The following is a 26,465-nucleotide window of genomic DNA, read 5'->3' as shown; positions in this document are numbered from 1 at the left end:
TCCACCTCTAGGCTTGTAACTGTATTTAGTTTCTGCCTTTTCTTCAATTGCCAAGCCAAAAGTTTACCACATTTATTTGCTGATTCAAAAGTTTTTTGCTTCATTTGCTTTATCTTCCATTCAATCTCTTGGTTCATCAATTCCATATATTGGGTTTGATATAACTTGATCTCTCTTAAAATGTCCTGAGACTTTGGTTTTGTTCTTAATTTCCTCTCTCCTTCTTTTATCATTTCCAAGATCTTCTCTTTTTTCTCATTTTGTTTTTTCCTCTTTATTGAGTTTTGTTGAATCAAAAGTCCTCTCATAACCGCTTTACTTGCATCCCAGATCACTCTTTTCTCGACGTCGGTCCTCAAGTTTATTTCAAAATAGTCTTTTAGGGTCTTTTGGGCCTTCGTGAGAATCTCCTTATCTCGAAAGAGGGTGTCATTCATTCTCCATCTAAATTGACCAGTTATTGTGGGTTTCATCTCCATCTTCACGGCGTTATGGTCGGAGCAAGTTTTTGGGCAGATTTCCACTTTCTTAATCTTTGGAGCCAGTCCGCTAGTAACCCAAATTTGGTCAATTCTGGTCCAGGTCATCATTGCTTGGGAGAAAAAGGTTCCCTCTCTCTCCAGAGGGTTCCTTGTTCTCCAAATGTCTATCAAGTCCATATTTTCTGTCATTTCGAAAAAAGTCTTAGGGAGTCTCCCTTCTTTAGTGACTGTTAATCTTTGTGCCTTGTCCATATTAGTGGAGACCACGCCATTCATGTCTCCCATGATTATCATATTGTAATCCAAATAGTCCGTCAAGGTTTCATGAAGTCTCTTAAAGAAGTCAGATTTGCCTTCATTTGGTGCATAAATTCCAACAACTAAGAATTTTTCTCCATGTACTTGTATCTCCACAGCCAGATATCTCCCTTGTTCATCTTTGAATATCATTTTTGGAGCCCATTTCTCCTTCACATATATTACAACTCCTCTCTTCTTAACTTTATCTGATGAGATAAATTCTTGTCCTAGCCTTTTATTTGAAAGTAATCTCCTATGGGCTCTGGTTATGTGAGTTTCTTGTAAGCATATCAAGTCCAATTGCTCTTTATTCAATATATGAAATACTTGTCTTCTCTTCAAAGGCCCATTGAGCCCATTACAATTCCAACTAAGGAATTGCAGAGCCATCTTGTTATTTTCTTAAGACTCCTCCAACAGCTCCAAGTTGTTGCTCTTCTTCTGATGGTAATGATTTTTGTCCAGGCAAGAGATTCAAGATGTCCAATGCTCTCCTCTGTTCTGCAAGTACGTCCACAGTCCCCTTCTGTAAATCCTCCTGGTATCTTGCCAAAAATTTGTCTTTGTCTTGAATTGTCTTTATTTTCACTTTCTTTGCCTTGTAGTCAAATGACAGTCCTTGTGGGAACTCCCACCTAAAGCGAATAGTGTTCTTCTTTAGCAAGAGAACCAGGTCCTTGTAAAAGTTTCTTAAGTCCAGAATGTATTTTGGGATGTCTTTAAAGATCTGTACAGCTGAGTTTCCAATTTGCAGGGCCTTTTCGAAGTGTAATCCTAATATTTTGTCTCTTTCCTCCTTGGATCTAAGTGTAATCAAACAGTCTCTCGGTGTCTTTCTATCTTGCTTTTTACCCAATCTGAAGGCAGTCGTAATTTTAAATTCGTCTTCCTCAAGGTCCCAACAATTCACAAACTCCCGTGTCAAGTATTCCACAAGGCTGTCTCTTTCGTTCTCCGGAATCAGTCTTAATTTTAAATTTCTCTCTTTCCTCTGTAAGTCCCACAAGGCCAATGTTGCATCATGCTCATAGACCTTCTTGGCAAGGGGTTCTAGCTTCTCCTGTGTCTCTCCGGCAGTGGCTTTGGCCTCCTCGGCAATTTGGCGCGTGGTGGCGTTCTCCTCTACCAATCTATTTATAGATTCTGTATTCTGATTCAATCTTGCTGATATTTCTGTTAATTTTTGTGTATTCTCTGAAGTCTGTTTTGTCAAAGACTCCAGGGTTTGGTTTATCTTGAGCAAGGCCTCTGTCACAGCTTCCATAGAGACGGCTGCTCCTTTGTCTTGACCTGTTGTTCCTGCTGATCCGGCTGATGCGCCTGAAATTGAACCTCTTTTCTTTGCCTGTTGCAGCTGCAGCTGTTGTTGTTGCTGTTGTTGCTTGATCTTGGCTCTTGTCACTATCTCTTCTTGTGGGCCACTCATGTCAAGGTCAATTCCCACGGGATTTGTTCTCCCTTGGAAAATTCCACTGTCTTAAGCCGTGCCGAACTTTACTTTATCCTCTAGAGGGAGCAAATCAAAATGGCCATAGAACAAAATTTCCAAGTACCAAAACAAAGGAGGCAGTCCAAAAAGTGAGAAAAAGGGGAAATTAACACAGTCCAAGCCAATGTTACTAAATCAAATTGCCACAGTTGCCCAATTTATACTGTTTCTTCTTGTGATATACAATAGTCAGGCAGTGTAAAGACTTTGTATCAAAGTATCACTTCACAGGGAAAAGTCAGTTCAGTGTACTAAAAAGGCAGGCCGTTTCGTAAAATCAAACAGATGAGACAGCAGATGTTTTTTTTTCCTCCAAATAAGTCATGCAGTTAATGGTCAGATTCGCCTCCCCTCTGCCCTGCTTGCTAGAGGGGAGATCAAAGGTTTAAATGTCCGGTTTAGCTGATCAAAGAACAGATTTAAACGGATGCAGGTTTGAAGTTCCGTTGCTTTCGCTTTCATGCAGTCGGGGGGAGGCAGACTTCCTTTGTTTAAATCTCCCCCGTTTTTAGCCCAATTTTTAAAAGTAAAAGAGTCCCAGTTATTTTTCAGTTCTTACTCACGGGGAATCAGTCCGAATTTCTTTTCAGGAAGGAATCGGCGCTCTCCGCTTATGGCGACGCGGCTTCACTTCGCAGGCTGGGTAGCGACTCTCAGCACCGCGCTCACTCCCGATGTCGATCCGTAGCCTTTAAAAAGGCTCTTTCACGGTACCGGGGGGCGCAAAGGTGCCCACCGAGTCTCCTTGTTCTCAGGCTTCTGCGCCTGGGATTTTAGGGGTCCCCCGCTTGCCGTAGCGGGTAAGACCCGAACTTGCGAAGCAGTCCTTCTCCGGAGCTCGGAGCTAGGACCGCCATTAAGCGCTGGCACCGACCGGAAGTCCTCCCCTCTCTCCAATTTTGGCACCGTTCCTTACTCGTCGGGCAGTTCAGATGCATTCCCTTTGGTTCCTTCCAGATGTTGCAGGCTACAACTCTCATCGGCTTAGCCAGGATGACCTATAGGGATGCCCAGTAGTTAGGGATGATGTCTAGGACATCTAGCAGGTCCCAAGAGGGGTGATGGTGGCTGTACTTAGAAGGAAGTGGGTGCTGTTAGGGCAGAGGGAGCTGCCTTTACTTTAGACAGAGCTATGGCTGCTACTGCTCAGCTAATGCACATGTTAATTGGGCGTGTGCACAGGGACACCAGTTTAGCCCATACACCTCTGTTGACTTAAAGTACACAATTACATGCTGACTCTCTCCAGTGCTAGTGTGTGCACACTCCTTTTTGCAGGGAGCGGGGAATCTCCTGCTTGGAATAGCAAGCCCTCTTTTCTGGGAAAAGTACATTGATAAGTATATTCTGTTTTCTCTCCCCAACTGCCTGCCATGGGAAGTTGGACATACCACAGTGGTTTCCCCAGCATAGCCATCCCACCCTGGCTATCCCACCCACAGGGACTGTCTTCCGCTGTTAGCTCAGAACAGGGTCTAGAAATAGCACTGTCTTAGCAAAACGAAAAAGCTCACTTCTTACGGTTTGCAAGCACCCTGGATTGCTTGGCACTGCAGTCTTTGTGCACCATTTGAGTACTTAATGGGGAGAAAATTGTGTCTCTGGCAAATGCGACGGTCTGGAGTAGAGGATTTCAATCTCTGCTGTGCCTAAGAATTGCTCAGTTGACCCAACTCTTCCATCTTCCATTAATGGAAGCGGTGAAAAGGAATGAGATTCTGTACATTGCAAGAAGATAGCCTAATATCATTATTTCCCCCCATCTCTATGCAGTGGTGGAAAGTGGTATATAGACAAAAGGTTGTCTTTCTCTGATCCTGCACTTTCAAATGCATTGAGAAGAGGGCTCATGAGCCACTGATAGATGTAAATGGAGCCTCAATGTTCAGAGGCAGCCTGCCTGATGAACCAGCAGGCAAGCAGGAGACTGGCATTGCTTTTGAGCATCCCCAAAACATCAAACTGGTCACTGTTGAACTAAGTCGGGTCATTGAGTACAACTGGGTAATTCTTAACACGAACTGCACTGCAAAAACACTCCCAAGGGAAGAAGGGAACATGCTTGCACCCTGCGTTCCAAGTAAATTTCTTGTCTTCCACCCAAGGCTATGCATATCTGGTGTTTGAATCAGAGAAATCTGTGCGTGCTCTGCTCCAGAACTGCTCCCGCGATGTGCTGAGTCCCAGTGGCCTGAGCGAGTACTATTTCAAGATGTCCAGCCGCAGGATGCGCTGCAAAGAGGTGAGAGGATGTGCCACTGTGCAGTCCAAACAAGGCACCCAGTTGGGTGGCTATAACCTCGTATTGCTTTATTTAGGAGCCATGTATTGCCTTCGAAGCACTGGCAGCGGCCTCTCGTTCTCCAGGGTGACTTCTGCATAGGCAGCTACCCTCGGTGATGGGTGGATTTGCTCCCAGTTTGCACAAAGGCTGCTTGTGCCATATGTTGCATAGTTGTTGACTCCAAACACATGCAGCTTTTAGATAGGAAGAGAGAGAGGGATAGAAAGTGGCGCATTTGGAAAAGTGCTGGTTCTGAAGGTCTCTAAGCACATGGTTTGTGTTGCCAGTGGGTCAGAGGGTGGGTAATGTGTTGTGGAGTGTGATAGATGCTGGAAGAGGTTGCTTGTGACTCTGCGTTGACATAATTGGCAGCAAGGCTCCTCATTGATCTTCTCCAATAGGATGGCTGCACAAGCAGTAAAACCATGAAGAATGCATCCCGTTGCTGGTTGGCTTCTGCTTTCTTGCCCTGTGACATTGCCAGTGGTGTGTGTGTGTATTCAGCATGTATTGTATAGTATCATCTTGAAGATAGCTTCTTTAAATATTGTTTCTAGTGCCTGTGGTTGCGGAGAGATGGCTGGATATGTGCTGGCAACCAGCCACAAAAAATACAAATATTTTTTATTTAGAAGACATCTGAAGGCAGCCCTATATAGGGAAGTTTTTTTAATGTTTGATGTCTCACTGTGTTTTATATTTTGTTGGAAGCCACCCAGAGTGGCTGGGGTAGCCCAGTCAGATGAGCGGGTTGCAAACACACCAGCAGGATGCTCAGTCCCCCTTCTGTGTTTTATTTGCATGTCCCAAATTAAGGGCAAGGTTGTGTTCTGCTAAGCAAGCCATCCCTAAGATACTAGCACCACACATCTATAACAAGTTACCTCTGTCCCTAGTTGAATTCAGGTGTTCAAGTGGGATGCTCAATTTAGATGGCGTGACCCTTGTGAGATTGGGTTGGGCAGTTTTACAAAGGATTAGGGCTACGACTACATCTTGTGTTGCTGCTTCAGTCACATATCTTGGCTCTACTATACTCTGGGCAAGTGTTGCATAAATGTACTGCTTGCAAAGTATTGTTTCCATGGTGCAAGCATATGTTATCACTGGGTCATGCCAACCCTGCTGTTCTCAGGGAATGCGTAATAAATGCAGTCTTTAAGGCAGAATATGCTTTTAACTGCATAGAGGAACTGAATGGAAAGGAGACTGCAGCCCCCTTGTTAAGAGGACACAATATTCGGTTGAAATAGAGTAGTGTACCAGAATTGGGAAGTGGAATAAAAGAACTATTCTTTAGCCATCTCCTGGCTTCCATGGAATCTTCAAATAGTAGAGTTGGAAGGGACCCCAGTGGTCATCTAGTCCAACCCACTGCAATGCAGGAATCTTGGCTAAGGCATCCATGATCCGATGGCCATCCAACCTCTGCTTAAAAACCTCCAGTGAAGGAGAGTCCACAACCTCCCAAGGGAGACCATTCCCATGTTGAACAGCTCCTACGTCCATCCTCTGCTCATGTTCCAGCTTGTCGACATCCTCCTTAAATTGTGGTGCCCAGAACTAGGCATTGTGCCTTCCACAACAGGGGTTTTGACTACAGTTCCCATCAGCTTAGTTTGTGTCTCTAATAGCTCAGATCCCAACAGGGCACCTTTGACCAAAGGCCAGTTGTACAAAAGTCAGATAGTCTGAATGTAAGAGCAGCCATTTGTGTGTTGACTCAGCGGTTTGGAAGGTTACAGTGGTTGAAGTGCACTTGGCATCAGGGCATGGGAAGACCATTTGAGGTGCACTTAGAAATAAGTTGGTTGGTTTTTCAAAGGGGGAGGATCCTTGGCTTGTGGACTCGACTCGAACACGGTTTTCTCTTGGGTGACTTCAGGTACAAGTGATCCCATGGGTCCTGGCAGACAGCAACTTTGTGCGCAGCCCCACCCAGAGGCTTGACCCTGGCAAAACAGTCTTCGTGGGAGCTCTTCATGGGATGCTCAATGCCGAAGCTTTAGCAGGGATCCTCAATGACCTGTTTGCTGGCGTCGTGTATGCAGGTATCGACACAGACAAGCACAAGTATCCTATTGGTAAGTGAGGCTAATCAACGACTATTCGTTCATATTCTGTTGGTTTCTGGGCCTTTTGGTGGTACCTTATCATGGCCTAAAATAGGTACAGATGGTACCTTGTAATTGAAAAGGGTGTTGAATGGCTAAGTTGAAGACCCTGGATACAGAGGCAATTTTAGGGCAATGCGAGTGGTGCGGGCGCACCAGATGCGCAGCTGAAAAGGGTGCCTTCTCAGTGCTTGTCCACTTTGGGAAAGAGGCATGAGGGCTCTGGCAGAGTTCTAGAGTCCTCCTACCTCCTTCCCAAAGCTGGGCAAGCACTTATCAGGCTCTGGGACAGAGGTGGGTGGATTTTGGGACCCTGCCAGAGTCTCACGCCTCTTTCCCCAAGCCTGGCTTAAGCCAGTGCCATGAGGGTTGTGGGGAGGGTGTCAAATGGCCTTGCACAGGGTGGCATATTACTGCTGGATAGCATGACTGGGGAAAAGGTTGGTGGTCACTTTGTTTTGTATTCCACGTAGTGCTAAGTTAAAGACCCTTGGTGGTTCCCTTGTTCCACTGGCAGTATTTTGTGGCTTCGGGATGGTGTTCTGCAAGACAGTGCACGAGAAGGTTGTTGTTAAGTTTGTTTCCCAGCAGATTGCACATTCTGCAAGGCAACGAGTTTCTGCTAGCGCAGCCGCTGCATTTGATTCCACCGTTGTGCAGCGTTAAAACACAGCCACCCGCTGGACAGAGAACGTTGGATAACAGCCCTTTAAACAGCCCTCTGGGTAGGCTGTTCCAGCCAAAGACTTGCCTGCTTTGTAGCTTTTGATCACTGCCTCAGGTTATCATGATGGTGATGGTATAAATCAGGTGTGGCTAACTTTTGCCCTTCCAGATGTTGTTTGACTTGATGGCTCTCATCATCCCTGGCAATTGGCCATGCTGGCTGGTTCTGGTGGGAGCTGAAATCTTAACAATAACTGGAGAGTCACAGGTTAGCTTCCCTTGCTGTAAATCTATACAGCATTATTTTAGCTTTTAACTTGAAAGGCTTTGAACCGTCCATTCAGCACTAGAAGTCTCTTGAGTATAGTTCGTCAAGATGAATAGGCAGCAGGCTGCTACTGGAAATAGATAAATCTGACTATTTCGGGCCAGTGTCACCTTCTCGTGTGTTTACCCATAGTTTCGTTCTTTTTCCACATTAATCTGCACTGTTGAAGAAGTCTAAATCACTTAAAAAAAGAGTGATGTAGCACTTAAGAGCTAGGACTTGGAAGATTCTGGTTCAAATCTCCGCTTGGTTGTGAGAATAAAGGGGAGAGGCGGGTCGCCTTGCTGCTGTCGTGTGAAATCTGTTGGTGGCTAGGTTCCAATCTACACATTAGTCTGTGGGTTGCAGATCAGGACGTTCCGTATAGGAATTTGCAAAGATTGAATTCCTCAAGCATCCCTCCCCTCCATTAACCTCTGAACCCCCTCTCCCTCCCTGCTGTGGTAGACCTTGGCAAGCAAGTCACATTCGTGCTGACTCATAAGCCTTGCATTACTATGCTGGTAGATGCGTATCAGGATCTTTCCTTGGAGCTGCGCACTGCACTAATGGGCTGGGTTTTGTTTCAGGATCTGGCCGTGTCACCTTCAACAACCAGCGCAGCTATCTGAAAGCAGTGAGTGCTGCATTTGTGGAGATCAAAACAACCAAGTTTACAAAAAAGGTGAGAGGCACGAAAGGAAAAGACAAGCTCCTTTGTTGTGCTTATTGGCAAGGATCCCTAAAGTGGGTGCTGTTGCATAGTCCCTAGAAATAGAACAGAGATTCTATGTGGGATGCAATATATATCCTGGGGGGACATCAGCAGAGAGCAAGAGCTTGCTAGAGCTGGGATGTGAATAGGAATTACCGTACTTTTCGCACCATAACACTCAGTCCCCCCCCCAAAGGTAAAGGGAAATGTGTGTGCGCATTATGGAGCGAATGCAAGCGGGAGCAGTCGCTCTTGCAGGCTTTTCGGAGAGGTGCCTCTCTTTCTCCGTGTCTGCCTGCAGCCGGCAAAAGCTGTGTGCAGTGTGTAAAAGCCAAGGTGTGAGAAGGGAGAGCCTCTCTTTCTCCGTGTCTGCCTGCTCTATGGCTTTTTGGCGAGGTGACTTTATAGTCTGATGGGCTGACTGTAATTCAAGCAAAGGGAGAGCCGCTTACACACATGTAAGCGGCTCTTACTCTGCTTTCTTTACAATGAGCCGGAAGGAGGGACAAAGAGGGCATCCCCTCCCGTCCCTCCCCCTGCACCTCACCGGTAAATTCAAACAAAGCGGCTTACAAGGCTCGTGTCCCTGCGTCTCCTCCTCTTTTTGCTCCGGTTCGAGGCAAGGCAGCGGCACAAATGTGAGCTCCCCCTCTCTCTTCCTTCCTTCCTTCCTTCCCTCCCTCCCTCCCAGAATATTTTTTTCCTTGTTTACCTCCTCTAAAAACTACGTGCGTGTTATGGTCAGGTGCGTGTTATAGAGCAAAAAATACGGTAAGCTAGTAGGACTTCTTCCCCTAAATACTGATTTCAGTAAGTAAGCAGGGAGCTGGGGGGGGAAATAGCAGATATAAGGCACGAGGAGTTGGGCCACTGGTTCACCTATCTCAGTACTGTCTCTTCCTGGCAGAGATCTTCTTCCAGCATTGCAGAGGAGGTTGGATATTCCAGGAATCTTAGCATCATCAAGCTTATTATATGCTGGTTTTCCAAAGTGTGCTCTTAAGTAGCTCGTGGGAACAGTAAACAGATCAATATATAGGTGCATCAGAAACCGTCATAAATACATCAAACATGTTTCATAATATATTTATATCCACACTAGCAAGCTTGTAAAGGCATTTATTTCAAGAAATTCCTTATCATCCCTTTCATAATTTAGGATTGCAGAGAATAGCTGTGTTAAGGAAGCTAAGCGTCAAAACGTTACCTTTCGCTCCTGATTAAAATCTTACCAAAGCAGCCGCGTTGTAATAAGGCCTCAAAAAAGGGTGCATTAACCTCAAGTAAGCACAGACGGTTCTTCATATAACAGGCACCAAAAAGAGCTGTTTTTCTCCTTCCGGAACAGCCTTTGTAGATGGAGTCTGTGGCAGGCCCTCCCCAGGCCTGCAGAAAACCCTGTTTGAGCAAAGAAATGGTGGGAGTAGAAGAGGCAAGGGCTGTGGCGCAGTGGTAGAGCATCTGCCTTGTGTGCAGATGGTCTGAAGTTCAATCCCTCGCAGGAGGGACCCTGGAGAGCTGCTAGCAATCATTGTAGGCAATTGCAATCTTGATGGACCATGTGTCCGACTCCAGCAGCTTTCTGTGTTCCAAGTATGCTGGGAAAGGGCGATCTTTTTCTCCTTACGCAGTTACTAAAACAAGTCTGCCAGTCAGTCTCCAAACTGGCTTTAGTACCTCAGAAGCCACTATGACGAATGTGTATAATAAACAAGCCATCCACTCTTGGGATACATATTATGGGAGGCTGCACCTAGTTGATTTTCATGTTCCGTGCAGAGACCACTACCCCGTGGTCCTCTTCTGGGGAAAGGGGCAGACTTCTCCAGTGGATGAAATGAAAGCAAAGCTTTAGTCCAGGCATAGGCAAACTCAGCCCTCCAGATGTTTTGGGACTACAACTCCCATCATCTGTAGCTAACAGGACCAGTGGTCAGGGATGGTGGGAGTTGTAGTCCCAAAACATCTGGAGGGCCGTGTTTGCCTATGCCTGCTTTAGCCAGATGAATCTGACAGTAGCACTGGTCTTCTTCAACATCAAACCCTTGCAGCTGCTTTCGTAGGAGACTCAGAACTCTTTCAGCCTTTGCTCCTGCTTGTTTCCTCTGAAGTGCATGCCCCTGTTTCTTCTTCCCCCCTCTCACCATTAAGACTGCACTGTGAACTCCAGCTGTGCTGCTTCATCCCCTGGGCTCCTTCCCTCTGGCTTTAATTTCCTTTCCTTACTTCCGGGGCAGGTTCAGATTGATCCATACCTGGAGGATGCCATGTGTCAGATCTGCAGGTCTCAACCAGGTCCCTTCTTCTGCAGAGACCAGGTAAGGCTCTTGGGTTTTACCCCCGTCCACCTTAGACCTGATTGAAGGAGCCGCATTTCCTACCCCACCCACTCTCCTGTAGTGCACAGAACAAACTTCTTGAGGGCTCCTTCCCCTTTGCCCCCTTTTAAAATGTCTGCCCATTTTCACCATCTTTGGAGTGAGTGGAAGCTGCTCTGTTGCACAGGTGAAGCAGCTGTCGTTGGTGTCCTGTGTTCTGTTTAATTAGCGGTGAGAAGGGCTGTAGCTCAGTGTATCTGCGTTGCTTGCATGCATGCCAAAGGTCTCAAGTTGGATCCCTGGCATCTCCAGATAGGACTGGGGAAGGGTCCCTCTCATAAACCCTGGAGAACTACTGCCAGTCATTGTAAACAGTACTGACCTAGAAAGACGAATCGTCCAATGCTGTATAAGGCAACCTCAGATACTCCAAAGGACAGCAACCAACATATATGAGAATAGTCTCCACTTGCCCAAGGGCAACCTCTTTTCAACTTCTTGGCAGGCTTTTCATGGATGAAGAGCTGGATGTCTCCCTAACTCCCAGCCCAAACTTTTTGTTTTGTGATGGTAGGAGGCAAGCTTTTGGCGTACGTGTCTAGCAGGTGTGGGGAACTTCTGGCCCTCCAGGTGTTGACGTGCAGCTCCCATCATCCCTGCCCATTGGCCCATGCTTGATGGGGCTATTGGAAGTTGTTGGCATCCCTCTGTCTCGAGAGACAATGGAGTGCACCTCCAGGGGTGAAGTCAGACCGCTGCAGCCCAGGACAAGGCCCCCTGATACGGTCCAAAGAAAAGCAGAGCAATGCATTTGGCACCAGCTTTGCTGCAGCAATTGCCAGGAGGCGGCATTCAAGGCGCCATCCAGCCACCTTAGAAGTTCCACTCTGGATATGAGTATGGTTTACTCCTTTGCCTTCTCTCGCAAGGCAGCAGAGGTTTGGAGTCAGGGTTATCCTTCTCCTAGATAGGCTTGGAAAGGTAGCCTATCTATAATCCAGGAAATTCAGGTGTCTTAACCCTTCTGTTGTTGTGCTATCGAGATCCTGGCAGTGGGCAGCTCCCATGTCAGAACTTCCTTTTGGCAAAATGCCTTCGTAGTATCTGTCCACACATTTAGTAGGGATAACTGAGGAGATTTTTGAATGTGCTCTAATTATCTGATAGCTCTTGATAAATTGCATTCCAGAATAATAAGGTAACCTTGTTGGCGCTCCAGCCAGAGATTGAAATAAGTTCCTTTTATATCCCTGGGGTGTGGGTGGGTGGGTGTAAGTGTGTAAGCAAAATTCTATAATCTTACGGTTAAAACCACCGCCACCACCCCGTTCCTGCTGCGTGTCGGAGCATCTCATGGAGCCAGACTGATGCTTCTTGATCCCCGTCTCTCTTCCCACCCTCCCACCCCTCTGCATAGGTCTGCTTCAAGTACTTCTGTCGCACCTGCTGGCATTGGAAACATTCCATTGAGATGTTGCATCACCACCGCCCACTGATGCGCAACCAGAAGAACAGAGACTCCAGCTAGAGCAGAGGTGGGGGCACCAGGAGCCACTGCAGTCGCTGCAGGAGGAAGTTCTCCTGTTCACCCGCCACCGGAAGAGAGCCCGGAGATGTTTGCCGGTGCCACACCCAGGCTTGGGGTGCCCGTCAGAAGGACTAACGGGGAATCTTGCCTTCACGTTTGCACTTGCTGGTCTTTATTTGTTTCTGCACTAATGCACAGTGAATTTTTTTTTGTCGAGGGTTTGTTTGGGGATTTTTTCAGAGGGGAGGGCCCCTCAAATGATTCTGCAGTTCCCAGACTTTGGTTCCTTGTTGCTGCTGAGAAGCGCCAAGGACCATGTGTTGAGAAGGTGTTTGATGCAGATGCCTTCGCCTCGGTTTCTTATTTATCAAGGGCCCTTTTTTATCTTCCTTGCAATACTGATGGTAATAGTGCAGGTCTCATTGGCTCAGTTTTTTTGCAGTTGCCATACAGTGCCTTTCCATTCATTTAACCCCCCCCCCATCTGAACGGCATACACAGATTGTTCAGCTGGAGTTTTTTACTGTAACAACAAGGAGACTTTGTTCTTCACTTAAACCAAATCATATTTCATATTTTACGCTCCAGGATTTTTACCAGTTCCTTTTTACACTCTTGAAATGGTTTTTAAGTCGTTTGAGACGAGATTTTTTTTTCCTTTCCTGGCAGCTTTTAACATCATTGCAACTTGTGTCTGGGAGCTGTTCAAGTTTAAAAAAAAATGAAGTTTACCAGTTGTGAATAGCAGTATTTGCAACCCAGAAGGATAGGATTTTTGGATTTTGAAACTGGACCGGATAAACGGAACTTCGAGCTGCTGTATATAGTTCGTTGCACTTTAAGTTGCACTAAGGGGGCTTGATAAAGGTTTTTAATCACAAAGTTTCAAGACTTCAATTTTCTTTTTATAACTGAGCTGGTTTAAAGGGCTGTGCTTTAGTGGGAGCCCTTTTCTGTTCTGAGGAAACAAGAGGGTACCCTTAAGGAATGTAGTCAAGCCAGCAGCACAGCCCGTAGATCGTGCTGGGAGTTGAAGTTTTGATTTTGTTTTATTATTTCCCCTCTTTTGGAAGCTGTGTGCCAAAGAACCAGTGTCCTAAGTTCTCCCTTCTTCCTGCTGAGCTGATGTTGCATATTCCAGCTGCTCTTTGTGGGGTTTTGTGAAGCAGTATGTGAAGTCTCTACCTCATTGTAGTATATGCAGGCAAGACTGCACTCTCCTACAGATGCGTGGAGTAAGCTGTGATGTCGTTCTTGGCACATAATTAAACACGTTGCAGCAAATCCTCAGGTGCACTTTTTTCCTTTGAGGGTGTGCGTGAGAGAGAATGTGTGTGTTTTGGAAGCTTCTAAACAGGCTTTTAAACAAAACAAAACGAGCCACTTTCCCCTCCCTTCTTTTTTGCATTTTTGATACAGAGAAACATGACATTGATAGAAGAAGGGACACTTGTTCTCCAGCCCAGCTTGAGGGTTTCCCACAGACTTCTGGCTGGTCACTGAGAACAGGATGCTAAGAACATAAAAGCCTGCTATATCATCATCAACCTTTATTACGGTCCAGAGACCCAACAAATCGTTACAAAGCAATACACAATTCATAACAGACTACCTCCAGGTTAAACAAGCATTTTGTTCAGAATATAGGGATCATTGGTTCTTGCAACCACCGATAAAAACTTTGCCACTGCTAATGTTCTAGCGTTTGTCCTGTCTTCCAATAGGAACCTGACATAGTGAGCCTCTGATTTTCCCGGGAAAGGTACCAGCAAGGGTAGTATCAGTTCAGCCCTGGCTTGCTTATATTTTGCACAGTGCAACAAAATATGTTTTATGAAATTGATGTCTTGAGCACACAAGCAAAGTCTGTACTGGTAGGGAACTCCTCTCAACCTGCCATCCAACACTGCAGAAAGAAAGACGTTTAGTCTGGCTTTGGAGAATAACCTTCGATAATTTGGTACTGTCAGGTTTTTAATGTAAGATGTTAACTTAAAGACATACCCATATTGTACTCCTACTGCCAGCGGACTACAGACCTGCGTGTGATTTGAGATCGCAAGTCACTGTGTGCATTGTCCCATAATCTTTGCTTTAACGTCTTTAGGGTGCCTTCATAACCCAGGTAATACAGTTGGGGAGGGGTGACAGACCAATAGAGGTGGCTTTTTTAGCCATGGTTTTCTGCCATTTGCTGACAAATTCCTCATTGATCAGGTGTTGGTACAAACCCTTCCCTAGATCAAACACTGATAAACCGAGTGACTGCTATATCAGGCCAGTGACCCATCTTGTCCAACATCTTGTTCTCACAGCGGCCAACCGGATGACAAGCCCACAAGCAGTGTTTGACAAGCAGTGTGGGCAAGCCCACAAGCAGTGCCTTTCTGCATCCTCCTCACTGGAAATACACTACTTGGGATGTGTCTCATTTCATCATAACCTCCCAGCTGGTCCCTACAGTAGTTGGAGTAATCGAACCAGGTTGTTGGGGAGTCCTTTAGCACTGTAATACTGTAATGAGCTGGACTTTCTGCACTGCACCTTAATATGATGCACTTCACCATGGCAAAGATCCTTTCTGAAGCGTATGAGCAATCAAGTCCCATTCAGCAAAAGGTCCTCTCCAATGTTAATTGAATGCTTCCTGATGGTCAGTACTCCTTATTTTAGTGCTTCCTGTTGAGCGTCATGGTGGGATTCCTGATGCAAAATATTGTAATTCGAATGGTCCCTCGAATACCCTTTCATTACACTGGCAGTTTATATAGGAGGATTATTTTTTAAAAAATATATCTCCCCCCCCACACACACACCTTTGTAGGAAAATAGCATTCTCTTCTTTCATTTCATTTGAATGGCTTTCTTCTCTCTCTGCCACAGAAACTATCCTACTGTAAATTAAAGGAAAGTGTTAAGGGAGCCATTCAGAAGCACTACTGCCGTAATCCCACTACCATACTCGGCAAGAAGCAATGCATTGTACAACAGGAAATCTAAAACACACCAGAGCTGCCTTGCCTCTGTGGTGCTTTACCCCCAAACGATTTGGCAACGGCATCATCTGAGTTCTCAAATGGAAACTTGAAAGTGAACAAAGGCTGGCAATTCTAGAGGAAAGGGCTAGAACAAAAGCAACCAGAATCTATTTACACGCGGGTGGGTGCACTGAAGCAGCCTCTGCCTCTTCTGGCCTACGTTCCCTTTCAAAGGCTTGCATTGTTCCCTGTGGATTACTAGACCAGCAAAGGCATAAAGTTTCCATCCGACTTGCATGTGAATAATGGATGAAGCCCAGGAACGCTCCATGGTGATGACACCTGGCTTTGCAGCATCACCCTGGGAGAGGCTGCCGGCGGACCCTGCGGAGGAAGCCAGCTGTCACGTCCCCTGTGTCAGAAGCCTGCTCTGTGTGGTGGTGACTGACCATTGGCTACTTCCCTGGCATCCTTGCTCTTATGAAAACAGACCTTCATTCTGTAAAACCATTCTTTCTAAAGCAGCACTGCACCACTTGAAACAGGCATGGCTTCCTGCAAAGGATCCTGGGAACTGCATTTGGTTGAACTGAGCATTGTTAGGAGACCCCCATTTCTCTCCGGAAACTACAGTTCCCAGAATTCCCTGGGAAAGAGGGTTTGATTGTTAAGCCAGTCTGGGAGTTGTATGTCTGCGAGGAAAACAGGGCAGCCTTACTCTTGGTACTGTTAAACTACAGTTATAAGGATTCTTTGGGTGAAGCCATGACTATTTAATGCTTCAAAATTATAGTACAGGTGGAACTTTCATCTGAGTGTTGCCATTACAGAATACAGTAGGGAGGAAGGAGGCGGCTGGGGCAAAAAATGGAATTGGTTGACAGGGCCTATCGTCAGTCAGGTGGACAAGGCAATATAATTTCCATAGCAGCAAAGCCTCAAATTATGTATTGGCTCAAATCCTAGTTTCATATATAGCTCTTGTCTCTCAGCACATCAAAGAAACGGATGAGACGTTAAGATAAGTGAAGAGAGTGATTGTCTGCCATTTACATTTGGCAAATAAACAACTGTCATCCCAGACAAAAGTTAAGTTAATTTTAATCCGTGTTCTCTGGGGCCAGGCATACATAAAAAGAGCATTTAAAAGGAGTGCCTTTGCTCAGAACAAGCCGGACAATTTTTTATTTATACAGTTTTAGTAGGGTTTTGTAATATAAAGAAAACAAAGCCATCATCCTAATGCTACTGTTTCATGACATCCTAATTGCTGGCTGCCATGTCAGGATGTGATGGAAGCGTGGTCCCATTTCTGCTTCTGGGGACTACTTAAGAATAGAAGCAGTTTTCCAGGTGACCATAGTGCTTCAAAAGCTGTCAGCAATGTACAAACTGAAGCATATCCAGCTGGCATTCAGCATGGTCCCAGTGCGCAGCAGCTGTGAAAACGGTGAATTCCATGCTGGGAATCGGGGGGGGGGGGGGATTGAAAATGAAAATAAAACACTCGTAATGTTGCTGTGGAAATCTGGTGTTGACCCCATTTTGAATACTGTGTACAATCCTAGTCACCTCACGTCAAAAGAGATTGTAGAGTTGGAGTATGTTCTGTTAAGGAAAATTCTGTAATTTCCGTAACAGTTCAGAAAGGGGTAGCCAAAATCATCAAGAGTGGAGTAAACCCCCCCTATGAAGAAAGGTGGTAGCACTTGGGGCCTATTGTTGTTACTACTACTAAGACTATTATTTATTAAATTTGTATACTGCCCCTTCCTCCATAGATGTCAGGGCAGTTCACAGCATAGAAATGCAATATAGAAATGCAATATACATAATTAAAAAACCAAAACAATTGCCTCCTCTCCCAACCCCATCCCACAAACACATTTAAAAGGATAGATGATGTTAGCCAAAAGCCTGGTCAAAGAGGAACGTTTTTGCCTGGCACTTTAAAGGTGTATAAAGGCGCCAGAGGAACCTCCCTGGGGAGAGAGTATTCCACAAACGGGGAGCCACTGCAGAGAAGGCCCCGTTCTCATGTTGCCACCGTCTGGACCTCTCATGGAGGAGGCACACAAAGAAGGGTCTCACATGGTGATTGGGGGTCTGGGTCAGCTTATATCTGGTGGGGCAGTCCTTGAAGTATTGCAGGCAGTCCTGAGCCATTTAAGGCTTTAAGAGGTTAAAACCACCACATGGAATTGGGCCCGGAAACAATTTGGCAGCCAGTAGTCGGGCCGGGATCAGTGTCATATGATCAAGACATCTTGCCTGGCTGCTGAATTCTTCACCAGCTGAAGTTTCTGAACCATCTTCAGAGGCAGCCCCACGTTTAACCTTTTGAGAAAAAGCAAGTAAGAGTTGGCATGATGGAAGTTTATAAAATTCTGCATGGCGTAGAGAAAGTGGATAGAGAAAAGTTTTTGTCTCATAACACTGGTACCTGTGGACAGCTAATGCACCTGAACGTTGGAAGTTAAACTATGGAAGTCATTCCCACAGAAATCGGTGATGGCCACCAACTTGGACGGCCTTTACATAGGATTAGACAAATTCCTGTAGCATAAGGCTAGCTATGAAGACTGCTGGGCCTACATGGTTGGGGGCAGCCTGGGGAGGGCGGGGTATAAATAAAAATTATTATTATTATTAATGCTTCTCAATACAAGTTGCTGGAAACCCCAGGAAGAGAAAGAGCTGTTGTCCTCTGGTCCTGCTTGTGGGTTCCCAACAGACATCTAGCTGGCCAAACCTCTGGGCACTTTAGAACCAGTTAGCTTCATTCAAGGAATTCAAACACTAAGGCAATGAAGCACAATATAAGAAATAATTTGAATACAGTTTAAAATCAGCGTTCTTGTTTAAAGGGGACATGCCCTGGACCACCTGAACAAAGCTGGTGGACCAAGCCACCAGCTTGACTTGTCATAAGGCCTATGAAAAAGAAGGCATGCTCTGTTTTCAGCTGAGGGTTGTGCAGGTGCCATTTGAAGCATCAACTATCCCAGAGAACAGGTGGAGGTTAGGACCCAGTGGAGCTGCCTGCCTCTTTCCCAGCTGGGTCACTCCAGCCATTTGTCTTCAGTGCTGTCAGCAGGTTATACAGGGCTTTGTGTGAGGCATGTACCGAGCCTACCAGCCTCTCCTACCAGCAACCAACAGGTACCTACAGGAGAAATGGGACAAAGCCAGTTATCAGGAGCACTGCAGGAAGGTACACTATGGACTACAAAAGGGATGTTGTTGGGGTGTCTTATTAAAAGGTAAAGGGGCCCCTGACCATTAGGTCCAGTCGCGGACGACTCTGGGGTTGCGATGCTCATCTCGCTTTACTGGCCGAGGGAGCTGGCGTACAGCTTCCGGATCATGTGGCCAGCATGACTATGCCGCTTCTGGTGAACCAGAGCAGCGCATGGAAACGCCGTTTACCTTCCTGCCGGAGTGGTACCTCTTTATCTACTTGCACTTTGACGTGCTTTCGAACTGCTAGGTGGGCAGGAGCAGGGACCGAGCAACGGGAACTCACCCCGTTGCGGGGATTCGAACTGCCGACCTTCTAATCGGCAAGCCCTAGGCTCTGTGGTTTAACCCACAGCGCCACCCGCGTCCCTGGGGTGTCTTATTACAGCTGGCCTATTCCTCACTTGTACCCCCAAAGCAAACAGTAGGGAGTGGGGTGTGGTGGTGGGCAGGTGCACAGGTAAAGACTTTTAAGGAAGAGAACCTGTGGGCACTTGAGATGCTGTTAAGACTACAGCTCCCATCATCCCTCAACATTGGCCATACGCACTGGGGGGTTGATGGGAGGTGGTGTCCAACAACATATGGAGAGCCATCTGTTTTAGAGGATACTTTACAGCAGGTGTAAATGTAGAAGAGACATCTCTCTCCTCCCCTTGCAGGAAGGGATGCCTCTTGGAAGATAGAGCTCCCCATCAGCAGCATTTACAGTAACTTCATTAAAATAAAATAAAATAATAAAGTGGTTGAAATCTGCTGCTCAGTTAATTGGGGACATGTTTTTGTTGTTGTTTAGTCGTGTCCGCCTCTTTGTGACCCCATGGACCAGAGCACGCCAGGCACTCTTGTCTTCCACTGCCCCCCGCAGTTTGGTCAGACTCATGCTGGTAGCTTTGAGAACACTGTCCAACCATCTCCTCCTCTGTCGTCCCCTTCTCCTTGTGCCCTCTATCTTTCCCAACATCAGGGTCTTTTCCAGGGAGTCTTCTCTTCTCATGAGGTGGCCAAAGTATTGGAGCCTCAGCTTCAAGATCTGTCCTTCCAGTGAGCACTCAGGGCTGATTTCCTTAATGGATAGGTTTGATCTTCTTGCAGTCCATGGGACTCTCAAGAGTCTCCTCCAGCACCATAATTCAAAAGCATCAATTCTTCAGCGATCAGCGTTCTTTATGATCCCTTTATGGGGACATGTTTTTCTTGATAATAAAATTATGAAATGTTGCAGCCTTATCATTTTGCTTTCTTCTGTTCCACTTCTCCTTTAGAAAGGCCAGAGTGGCTTAAATCACCAGACTCTCACCCTGGGTCTCAGGAAGCTGGACTTGGATGAAAACAATTTCAAATCCCAAAAAACCATCTTCCAAGATGAGCTTTCCAAACTCCTGCAGCTCTCCCAAGGAATGACTCAAAGGGTGACCTACTCACCATGGCAGGGTGCAATTAAATAGCCCCAGAATGAGTCATTCATGGGTTTTGTTGCTGTTTGTACCTAAACACTGCAGGAGAATCCCCAGCAGTTCCAAACAGGACTGGGAGAAGATTCCTGTTTGAAGCCATTCCCTGACAGTTTGGGTAATACCAATGTTCTAGTTACTTGGCATAACACAGCTTCCTGTCATCCTATCTTTGAGCCTGATTTGCTGTTATTATAGATCTGGGTGTCTTGTTAAAATATTTAATTGTAGCCATGTCCAGCTCTTGTGAGCTGTAACAATGCTGTCATCATATCTAAACTGACCGGTCAAAGAAATGCAAGAAACAGCGTGAATCCAGATCATCAGCTTCAGATATTCCTGACACTCTCTCAACCTTGCAGGTGGAACTAGCAGTTCCTGTGATCAACACAAAAGCCCCACCTACACCTTTGCATCTTCAGGTGAATTTGAAGAAACTCCAGGTATTGTGGAATGGACTGAACTGGATGCTCAATGTGGGCTTGTTTATGCAGTCACAATTCAGAAGTTTATATCCAAGAGGGTTGGGGATATCCTGGGATAACTGCCCCTTGCAAATGCAAACAAATAATTTCAAGATCTACCAGACATATACCCTTGATGGGGCAATCACAAATCATGGTATTAGTCTAACGAATGAAAGGTGGTCTTCTGCACTCCAGAACTGAATGCAATTGTTGGGCTCACATATTTTTGGCTCAGCCAAACAAATCTCCAGATAGAAAATTAAATTGTCATCAGCCTCTCATGTTGTGTGTTTTCAGCTAGAAAGAGAACGCCAAGCTGTTCGGGACCAGGAAAACCGCTCACATTCTGCCAGACTTTGGCATATCAAGCAGTCGCCGGGACGGGTGGACAACTGGAACTTCTATTGCATTCACAGGTCTGTAAGTAGTGGGTTTAAATTAGGCATGGGCAACTAGTGGCCCTCAGACAAGTATTGTGGGTGGGTGGGCGGACAAGGAAGAGGGAATGGGGTGGGAGAGAGGAGGACAAGGATGAGGACAAGTCTTGCACACCTATAGCCCTGTCTCTGTCCACCATCAGCATGTGGTCCCTGGCAGGTGACCCATGAGAAAATGGAGTCCTTGACAAAAGAAAAAGTTTCCCGAACCCTGGTTTAAACAGTGACTAGGGCAGGTTCAGCAGAGATGCCAGAGAGATCCAAATTCTAGTCTGATGGTGGGAGGGAAAATACAGTGGTACCTCGGGTTAAGAACTTAATTCGTTCTGGAGGTCCGTTCTTAACCTGAAACTGTTCTCAACCTGAAGCACCACTTTAGCTAATGGGGCCTCCTGCTGCCGCTGTGCCACCAGAGCACGATTTCTGTTCTTGTCCTGAAGCAAAGTTCTTAACCTAAGTTACTATTTCTGGGTTAGCGGAGTCTGTAACTTGAAGCGTCTGTAACCTGAAGTGTCTGTAACCCAAGGTACCACTGTAATGCCAAAGGCATGGGTAGGCAAGCTAAGGCCCAGAGGCCAGATACGGCCCAATTGCCTTCTCAATCCGGCCCACGGACGGTCCGGGAATCAGCGTGTTTTTACATGAGTAGAATGTGTCCCTTTATTTAAGATGCACCTCTGGGTTATTTGTGGGGCATAGGAATTCATTCATATATTTTTTCAAAATATAGCCTGACCCCCACACAAGGTCTGAGAGACAGTGGACCGGCCCCCTGCTGAAAAGGTTTGCTGATCCCTGGCCAAAGGGCACCTCCTGACATCAATAAGCTATTTCCAGGAAGGGGGGTGGAGCCAAATGCAATCTGAATTCAGATCATTTGGGGCTGGCTGTGGCTCAAAGGGGGCCAGGACACGATGCAAGAAACCTAGATCTAGAATAAAGGGTTTCAAGATGGAATGAGGAAGCTGTGGATCTCTGTACGCTTTTGGACTCCAACTCCCATCATCGCTGGCCATTGGCTATGTTGGCAGGGGCTGATGAGAGTTGGAGTCCTACAAGCTCTGGAGGTCCACAGCTCCTCCTCTCCTTCTTTAAAAGAAGACCACCCCCTCCCCTGTGATCTGCTCTTCACCGTACAGCTTGAATTGGGGGAAGCGGCAGCACGATCTTGCACGCATCTACTGGGAGAACCAAGAGCTGGCGAAGCGTCTGGAAGGAAGGAGGTCAGAACTTGCTCAGGAACGCTGGCAGCAAGACTGGCACAAGGAGCAGCTAATCCGTAGCAGCATTGCCCGCTATCCCCGGGAGACAGTGAGCTGCCAGGTAATAAGAGTTGGATTTGCACAGGTCGTGGAAAGTGGAAGGAGGAAAATCCATCTACAGTCCCCTCATTTTAATAGACTAGGGGCTGCCAACACACCCCTGTGCCCACCAATACTTGTTTATTTATTTTAAGAGTTCTAACCCGCGCTTTCATAAAATATATCAAGGTGGCTTACAACATAAAATGCAGGAAGATCAATCAATAAATATCTGTAAAACACAATTGAAACAGCAATGAAACAGCAATAGATTAAAAATAAAAAATACGAATTGTGAAGACCTGCCTGAAACAATTCAGCTTTATAAGGAAGGGGCATTTCCTGCCTAACCTCTACAGGTAGTGAGTTTCACAGGGCAGGGGCTGCCATGCTAAAGGCTTGGTCCCTAGTGAAGGCCAGCCGAAACTCAGGGTTGCGGGGAATCACCTGAATTGCCCCATCAGGGGATTCCAATGATCAAGGTCGTGTATTAGCGATGTAGATCTTGGATTTTCTCCCCCAACTCTTATGGCCAGCGTGCTTTTTATTACTATAAATAACACATATCAGATTGAAATGGTTGCCCCACCCCAGAATGTAAGATTAGAAGAAGACCGAGCTAATGTTTCAATTTCATTTTTAGTTCTATTTATGCTGGTCTGCGGCCATCTTAAAAATTTCCTTGATTTGATTTCTGCACCCCTGCATTACTCCATTACAAACTAGGAGTTCATCATCACTGTGACATTAATTTATGGTAAAAGAAATAAATAAATGAAATAATTGTCCAGTAGCACCTTAGAGACTAAGTTTGCTCTGGGTATAAGCTTTTGTGTGCGTGCACACTTCTTCAGATACAATACCTGAATCTATGAATTTAAAGGTGAGTTAAAAGTATATTAAGGGTGGGGTAACTTAATATACATTATTAGGCAATGTGTAAACATCTACAGCAAGAGAACACACCACTTAGGTTTTTGTCTTAGTGCTAATCTGGCAATGCTCTCATTATGGGATACTCCAGTTCTGGGTCCTGAAAAGATACACATGTATGTACCGTATTTTTCGCCCTATAGGACGCACTTTTCCCCCTCCAAAAATGAAGGGGAAATGTGTGTGCGTCCTATGGGGCGAATGCAGGCTTTCGCTGAAGCCTGGAGAGCGAGAGCGCACCGACCCCTCTCGCTCTCCAGGCTTCAGGAAGCTCTGCGCAACCCTCGGGAGACCGGCTCCGAGGGTTGCGCAGAGCTGCCTGCAGTCCCGGGATCAGCGCAGCTCTGCACGGCCACCGGGAGCGGGGCGCGAAGTCCCGCCCAGCTCCGGATGGCTGCGCAGAGCTGCCTGCAGTCCCCAGCTCAGCGCAGCTCTGCGCGGCCACCGGGAGCCGGGCGCGAAGTCCCGCCCCGCTCCCGATGGCCGCGCAGAGCTGCCTGCAGTCCCCAGCTCAGCGCAGCTCTGCGCGGCCACCGGGAGCCGGGCGCGAAGTCCCGCCCAGCTCCGGATGGCCGCGCAGAGCTGCCTGCAGTCCCCAGCTCAGCGCAGCTCTGCGCGGCCACCGGGAGCCGGGCGCGAAGTCCCGCCCCGCTCCCGATGGCCGCGCAGAGCTGCCTGCAGTCCCGGGCTCAGCTCTGCGCGGCCACCGGGAGCCAGGCGCGAAGTCCCGCCCCACTCCCGATGGCCGCGCAGAGCTGCCTGCAGTCCCAGGATCAGCGCACTTCTCCCCATAGCCAGCCCCACAAGCTCGGGGGACAGCAGGGAGGCAGAGCGCGCCTTCCCGCTGTTCCCCGACCTGGTTCTTCCAGCCCCGCACCTGGGGGGGGGGATTCTTTATTTATTTCCCCCCCCAAAAAACCTAGGTGCGTCCTATGGGCCGGAACGTCCTATGGGGAGCAAAATACGGTACTTTGAGTAGTCTAAGAACAGAGGTTGGCTGTTGAACTCATAATCAACCTTTACTAAATAGCAAAACCAAATAGTAAATTAACAATGTCACAGCAGCAATTAAATGGCAGGAGTGGGAAGGTATAATTAACAGGATCACTGCACCTCGTTCTTTATCATACTGACATACCATTCATTTTCAATCAGTTATTTATTATGATTAAGTTAGATACTGCTTTGGTGCAAAAAGGGCTCTGTTCCCTGCATGGCTGTGGTGGGAGTGCCCCAAAAGTGGATGGATGGGACCAAAGTGTGCTTAGAGCCGGCAATTAATTGGCAGAGCAGAGCTAAATAATGCAACTCTGAAGTTACAGTAAAACTTTGACAGCAACACACTGCTCTTCCTCACCACCAAGGTAGTTAGTTTTCTCTGGTGACGGTGAAAACTTCAGTCCATTTATAAAACTAGCCCACCGTTTCTGTCTCATCTGCACGCCTAAGAAGTGCCTAACCATCAGCATTGTGTTCCCCAGGCAAGGAATGGGAGAAGGAGGCAGGCATGCCAGAACAACCATATTCCCCTTTCAGCCTCTGGCAGGAGAAACCCCAGCATAAACACCAGCAGGACCTGTGAACCTTTCAGCAGCAAGAATCACAGCAGAATGGGCAAGAGCTTTGGGGGAAGTGAGAGTGAGTCCACCCAAGAAGAGGAGATAACCACCACCAAATGCTCACCTTCCTCTTTGGGAAAAAGAGATCTGGCTGGGCAACTCAGCAAAGAGACTTCTCTGCTGGCCAAGATTGCATCTGGAGGCTTCTGCCCCAGGCATGCTGATGGTTCGTTGGTCAGGACGGATTTGGCAGGGGGAGGTGCTCTTGAAAAGGCCAGAGGTGAAGCAATGATGATCAGCAGCAAACCTCGCACCTCTGTATGCTTAAGGGGGAACCTCGGACCTTTGGAGACCAGCCTGATGCCTGCTTCAGGGAACACGGAGAAGAAGGCAGCATTTTCATCCACTAAAAACATTTAACCTTGCTGTAGAAGGACTGGGAGGGCTCCCTCGTTTGAAGGGAAAGCCACCCTCTGGGTGTCAGTGCCTGTCGAGTGTCTATAAGCCACCACTCAGGAAATCTCCTGAGTGGTGTTGCGGTACATCAGGTGAGGTACTGAGCAGATTCTCCATCTCCTCTGCAAAGCTTTGGCGAAATTCTTTGGCCAAGGTGCATGAAAGCACCTCTGGCCTGTTGCTCAGTGACAGCGCACATGCTTTGTGTTAAGTAGTGGGTAGACATAGCAGGCGAGACAGCGATTCTTCAAACAGCTCTTCTTTATTCAGAGGCCAGAACAGAACTGAACTGAGGAGCTCAGTCAGCCTGCTTATATAGAGCTCCAGAACAACGTAACTGTAGCAACTTTCTAAAACTATCCAATCACTGAACGTCGCTTTCGATCCTTCATTTGCATACAAACTATCCAATCACTGAATGTCACTTTCGATCCTTCATTTGCATAACTATCTACAGTATCCCCTGCTGGCCCAGGGCGAGAACTTCAGTACATAACACCTTGCATCCAGAAGGTTCCCAGTTAAGTCCATGATATCTTCCATTGAAAGGTGATGGAAAAACCCCTTCTCTTACGATGACCCTGGAAAGCCTCTGCATGTCAGACTAAACAATACTTCACTAGATCAGAAAGTAGTGTGGCCAAGTATAAAGCAGCTTCCATGTGCCTTTCATGGCCTCCAGATATCAAATACAGCTGGACATATGAATGTGCCCAGCTCCTAATATCCGCTTCAGAGGCTCTTCTGTCTGTCAGCAATGTAAATTAGGTTGGCTGATAGCAGGTCAGGGCCTTCTGGGTGGTGGCACCTCCAGAGTTGTGTGGCATCCTTCCCAAGGAATTCAGTCAAGTCAACCTCTCTTGTAGTCTTTAGATGTGGAGTAAATACTTTATTTCTCATCTTACATTGACTGTGTTTTACATTTTAATCATGCATGTTTGTGGTGGGTTTGTTTTTCCGTTTTGTTTTTTGGTGACTTTATTGTTATTGTGAGCCACCTTGGAAGAATTTTATTCTTAAAGATGGAATAGTTGATTGAATAAATAAAAAGTCTAATGGTTTAACATCGTTGCTACAGCCTATGGCCAAAAGAATCAAGTGGGGGGAAATAATTTACAAAAAATGTTTTGGACATCCATTGCCCAGCAGTAGGGTTAGAAGAACAATGGAACTCTTTTTGCCCTGAAAAAAGAAGCCTTTCTTTATTTTGTTTTAAATAAAATTTTATTTATTATTTATTTGCTCCACAGAGCTCAAGGTTCTCCCTCCTCCAGACCCTCTTTCCCAGGTAGGTCCGATTTAGAGAAGCTGTCCCGGGTTATGATTTGATCCTGGAATGCCCCACTTTTCTTCAGAATGCCCGTATTTTCATTGGAGAAATGATGGAGGGTATGCTCCTCATTTTATCTAGGTAGGCTAGGTAGTGACTGGCTGAAG

At 46.6% G+C, this 26,465-nt stretch overlaps 2 protein-coding genes across 13 annotated transcripts in view; both read left to right on the top strand.

Annotated features, from left to right (window-relative positions):
• Positions 1-13,487, top strand: part of CPEB1 (cytoplasmic polyadenylation element binding protein 1) — a 55,477-nt gene extending 41,990 nt beyond the window's left edge. For all 12 annotated transcript variants that reach the window (XM_081170037.1, XM_081170040.1, XM_081170030.1 and 9 more), the window contains 5 exons: positions 4,377-4,513; positions 6,441-6,639; positions 8,233-8,327; positions 10,595-10,675; positions 12,093-13,487. In XM_081170037.1, coding sequence (XP_081026163.1) covers positions 4,377-4,513; positions 6,441-6,639; positions 8,233-8,327; positions 10,595-10,675; positions 12,093-12,203 — 623 coding nt within the window. In that variant the 3' untranslated portion in view covers positions 12,204-13,487. The remainder of the gene's footprint in view (positions 1-4,376; positions 4,514-6,440; positions 6,640-8,232; positions 8,328-10,594; positions 10,676-12,092) is intronic.
• Positions 13,488-18,143: 4,656 nt separating this feature from the next.
• On the top strand, positions 18,144-26,074 carry LOC308573427 (uncharacterized protein). Its single transcript, XM_081170329.1, has 5 exons — positions 18,144-18,395; positions 20,238-20,318; positions 20,640-20,758; positions 21,919-22,102; positions 24,495-26,074. Exons 1-5 carry the CDS (start codon positions 18,303-18,305, stop codon positions 24,990-24,992), a joined length of 975 nt encoding a protein of 324 aa, XP_081026455.1. The 5' UTR covers positions 18,144-18,302; the 3' UTR covers positions 24,993-26,074.
• The last annotated feature ends 391 nt before the right edge of the window (positions 26,075-26,465 follow it).

This window comes from Podarcis bocagei (genome assembly GCF_964188305.1).
Source record: "Podarcis bocagei genome assembly, chromosome: 14".
NCBI classification, from domain to species: Eukaryota; Metazoa; Chordata; class Lepidosauria; order Squamata; family Lacertidae; genus Podarcis; species Podarcis bocagei.
Note: the sequence above shows the minus strand (reverse complement) of the source record. Positions and strands in the feature narration are given on the sequence as shown.

Excerpts from the sequence above, each read along its gene's own strand:
- LOC308573427 (XM_081170329.1), top strand. The coding sequence starts at position 18,303 with ATGTACCGAGCCTACCAGCCTCTCCTACCAGCAACCAACAGGTACCTA. Across the intron at positions 20,319-20,639 it reads TGAATTTGAAGAAACTCCAG|CTAGAAAGAGAACGCCAAGC; the intron begins GTATTGTGGAAT and ends GTGTGTTTTCAG. Across the intron at positions 22,103-24,494 it reads GGGAGACAGTGAGCTGCCAG|GCAAGGAATGGGAGAAGGAG; the intron begins GTAATAAGAGTT and ends TGTGTTCCCCAG.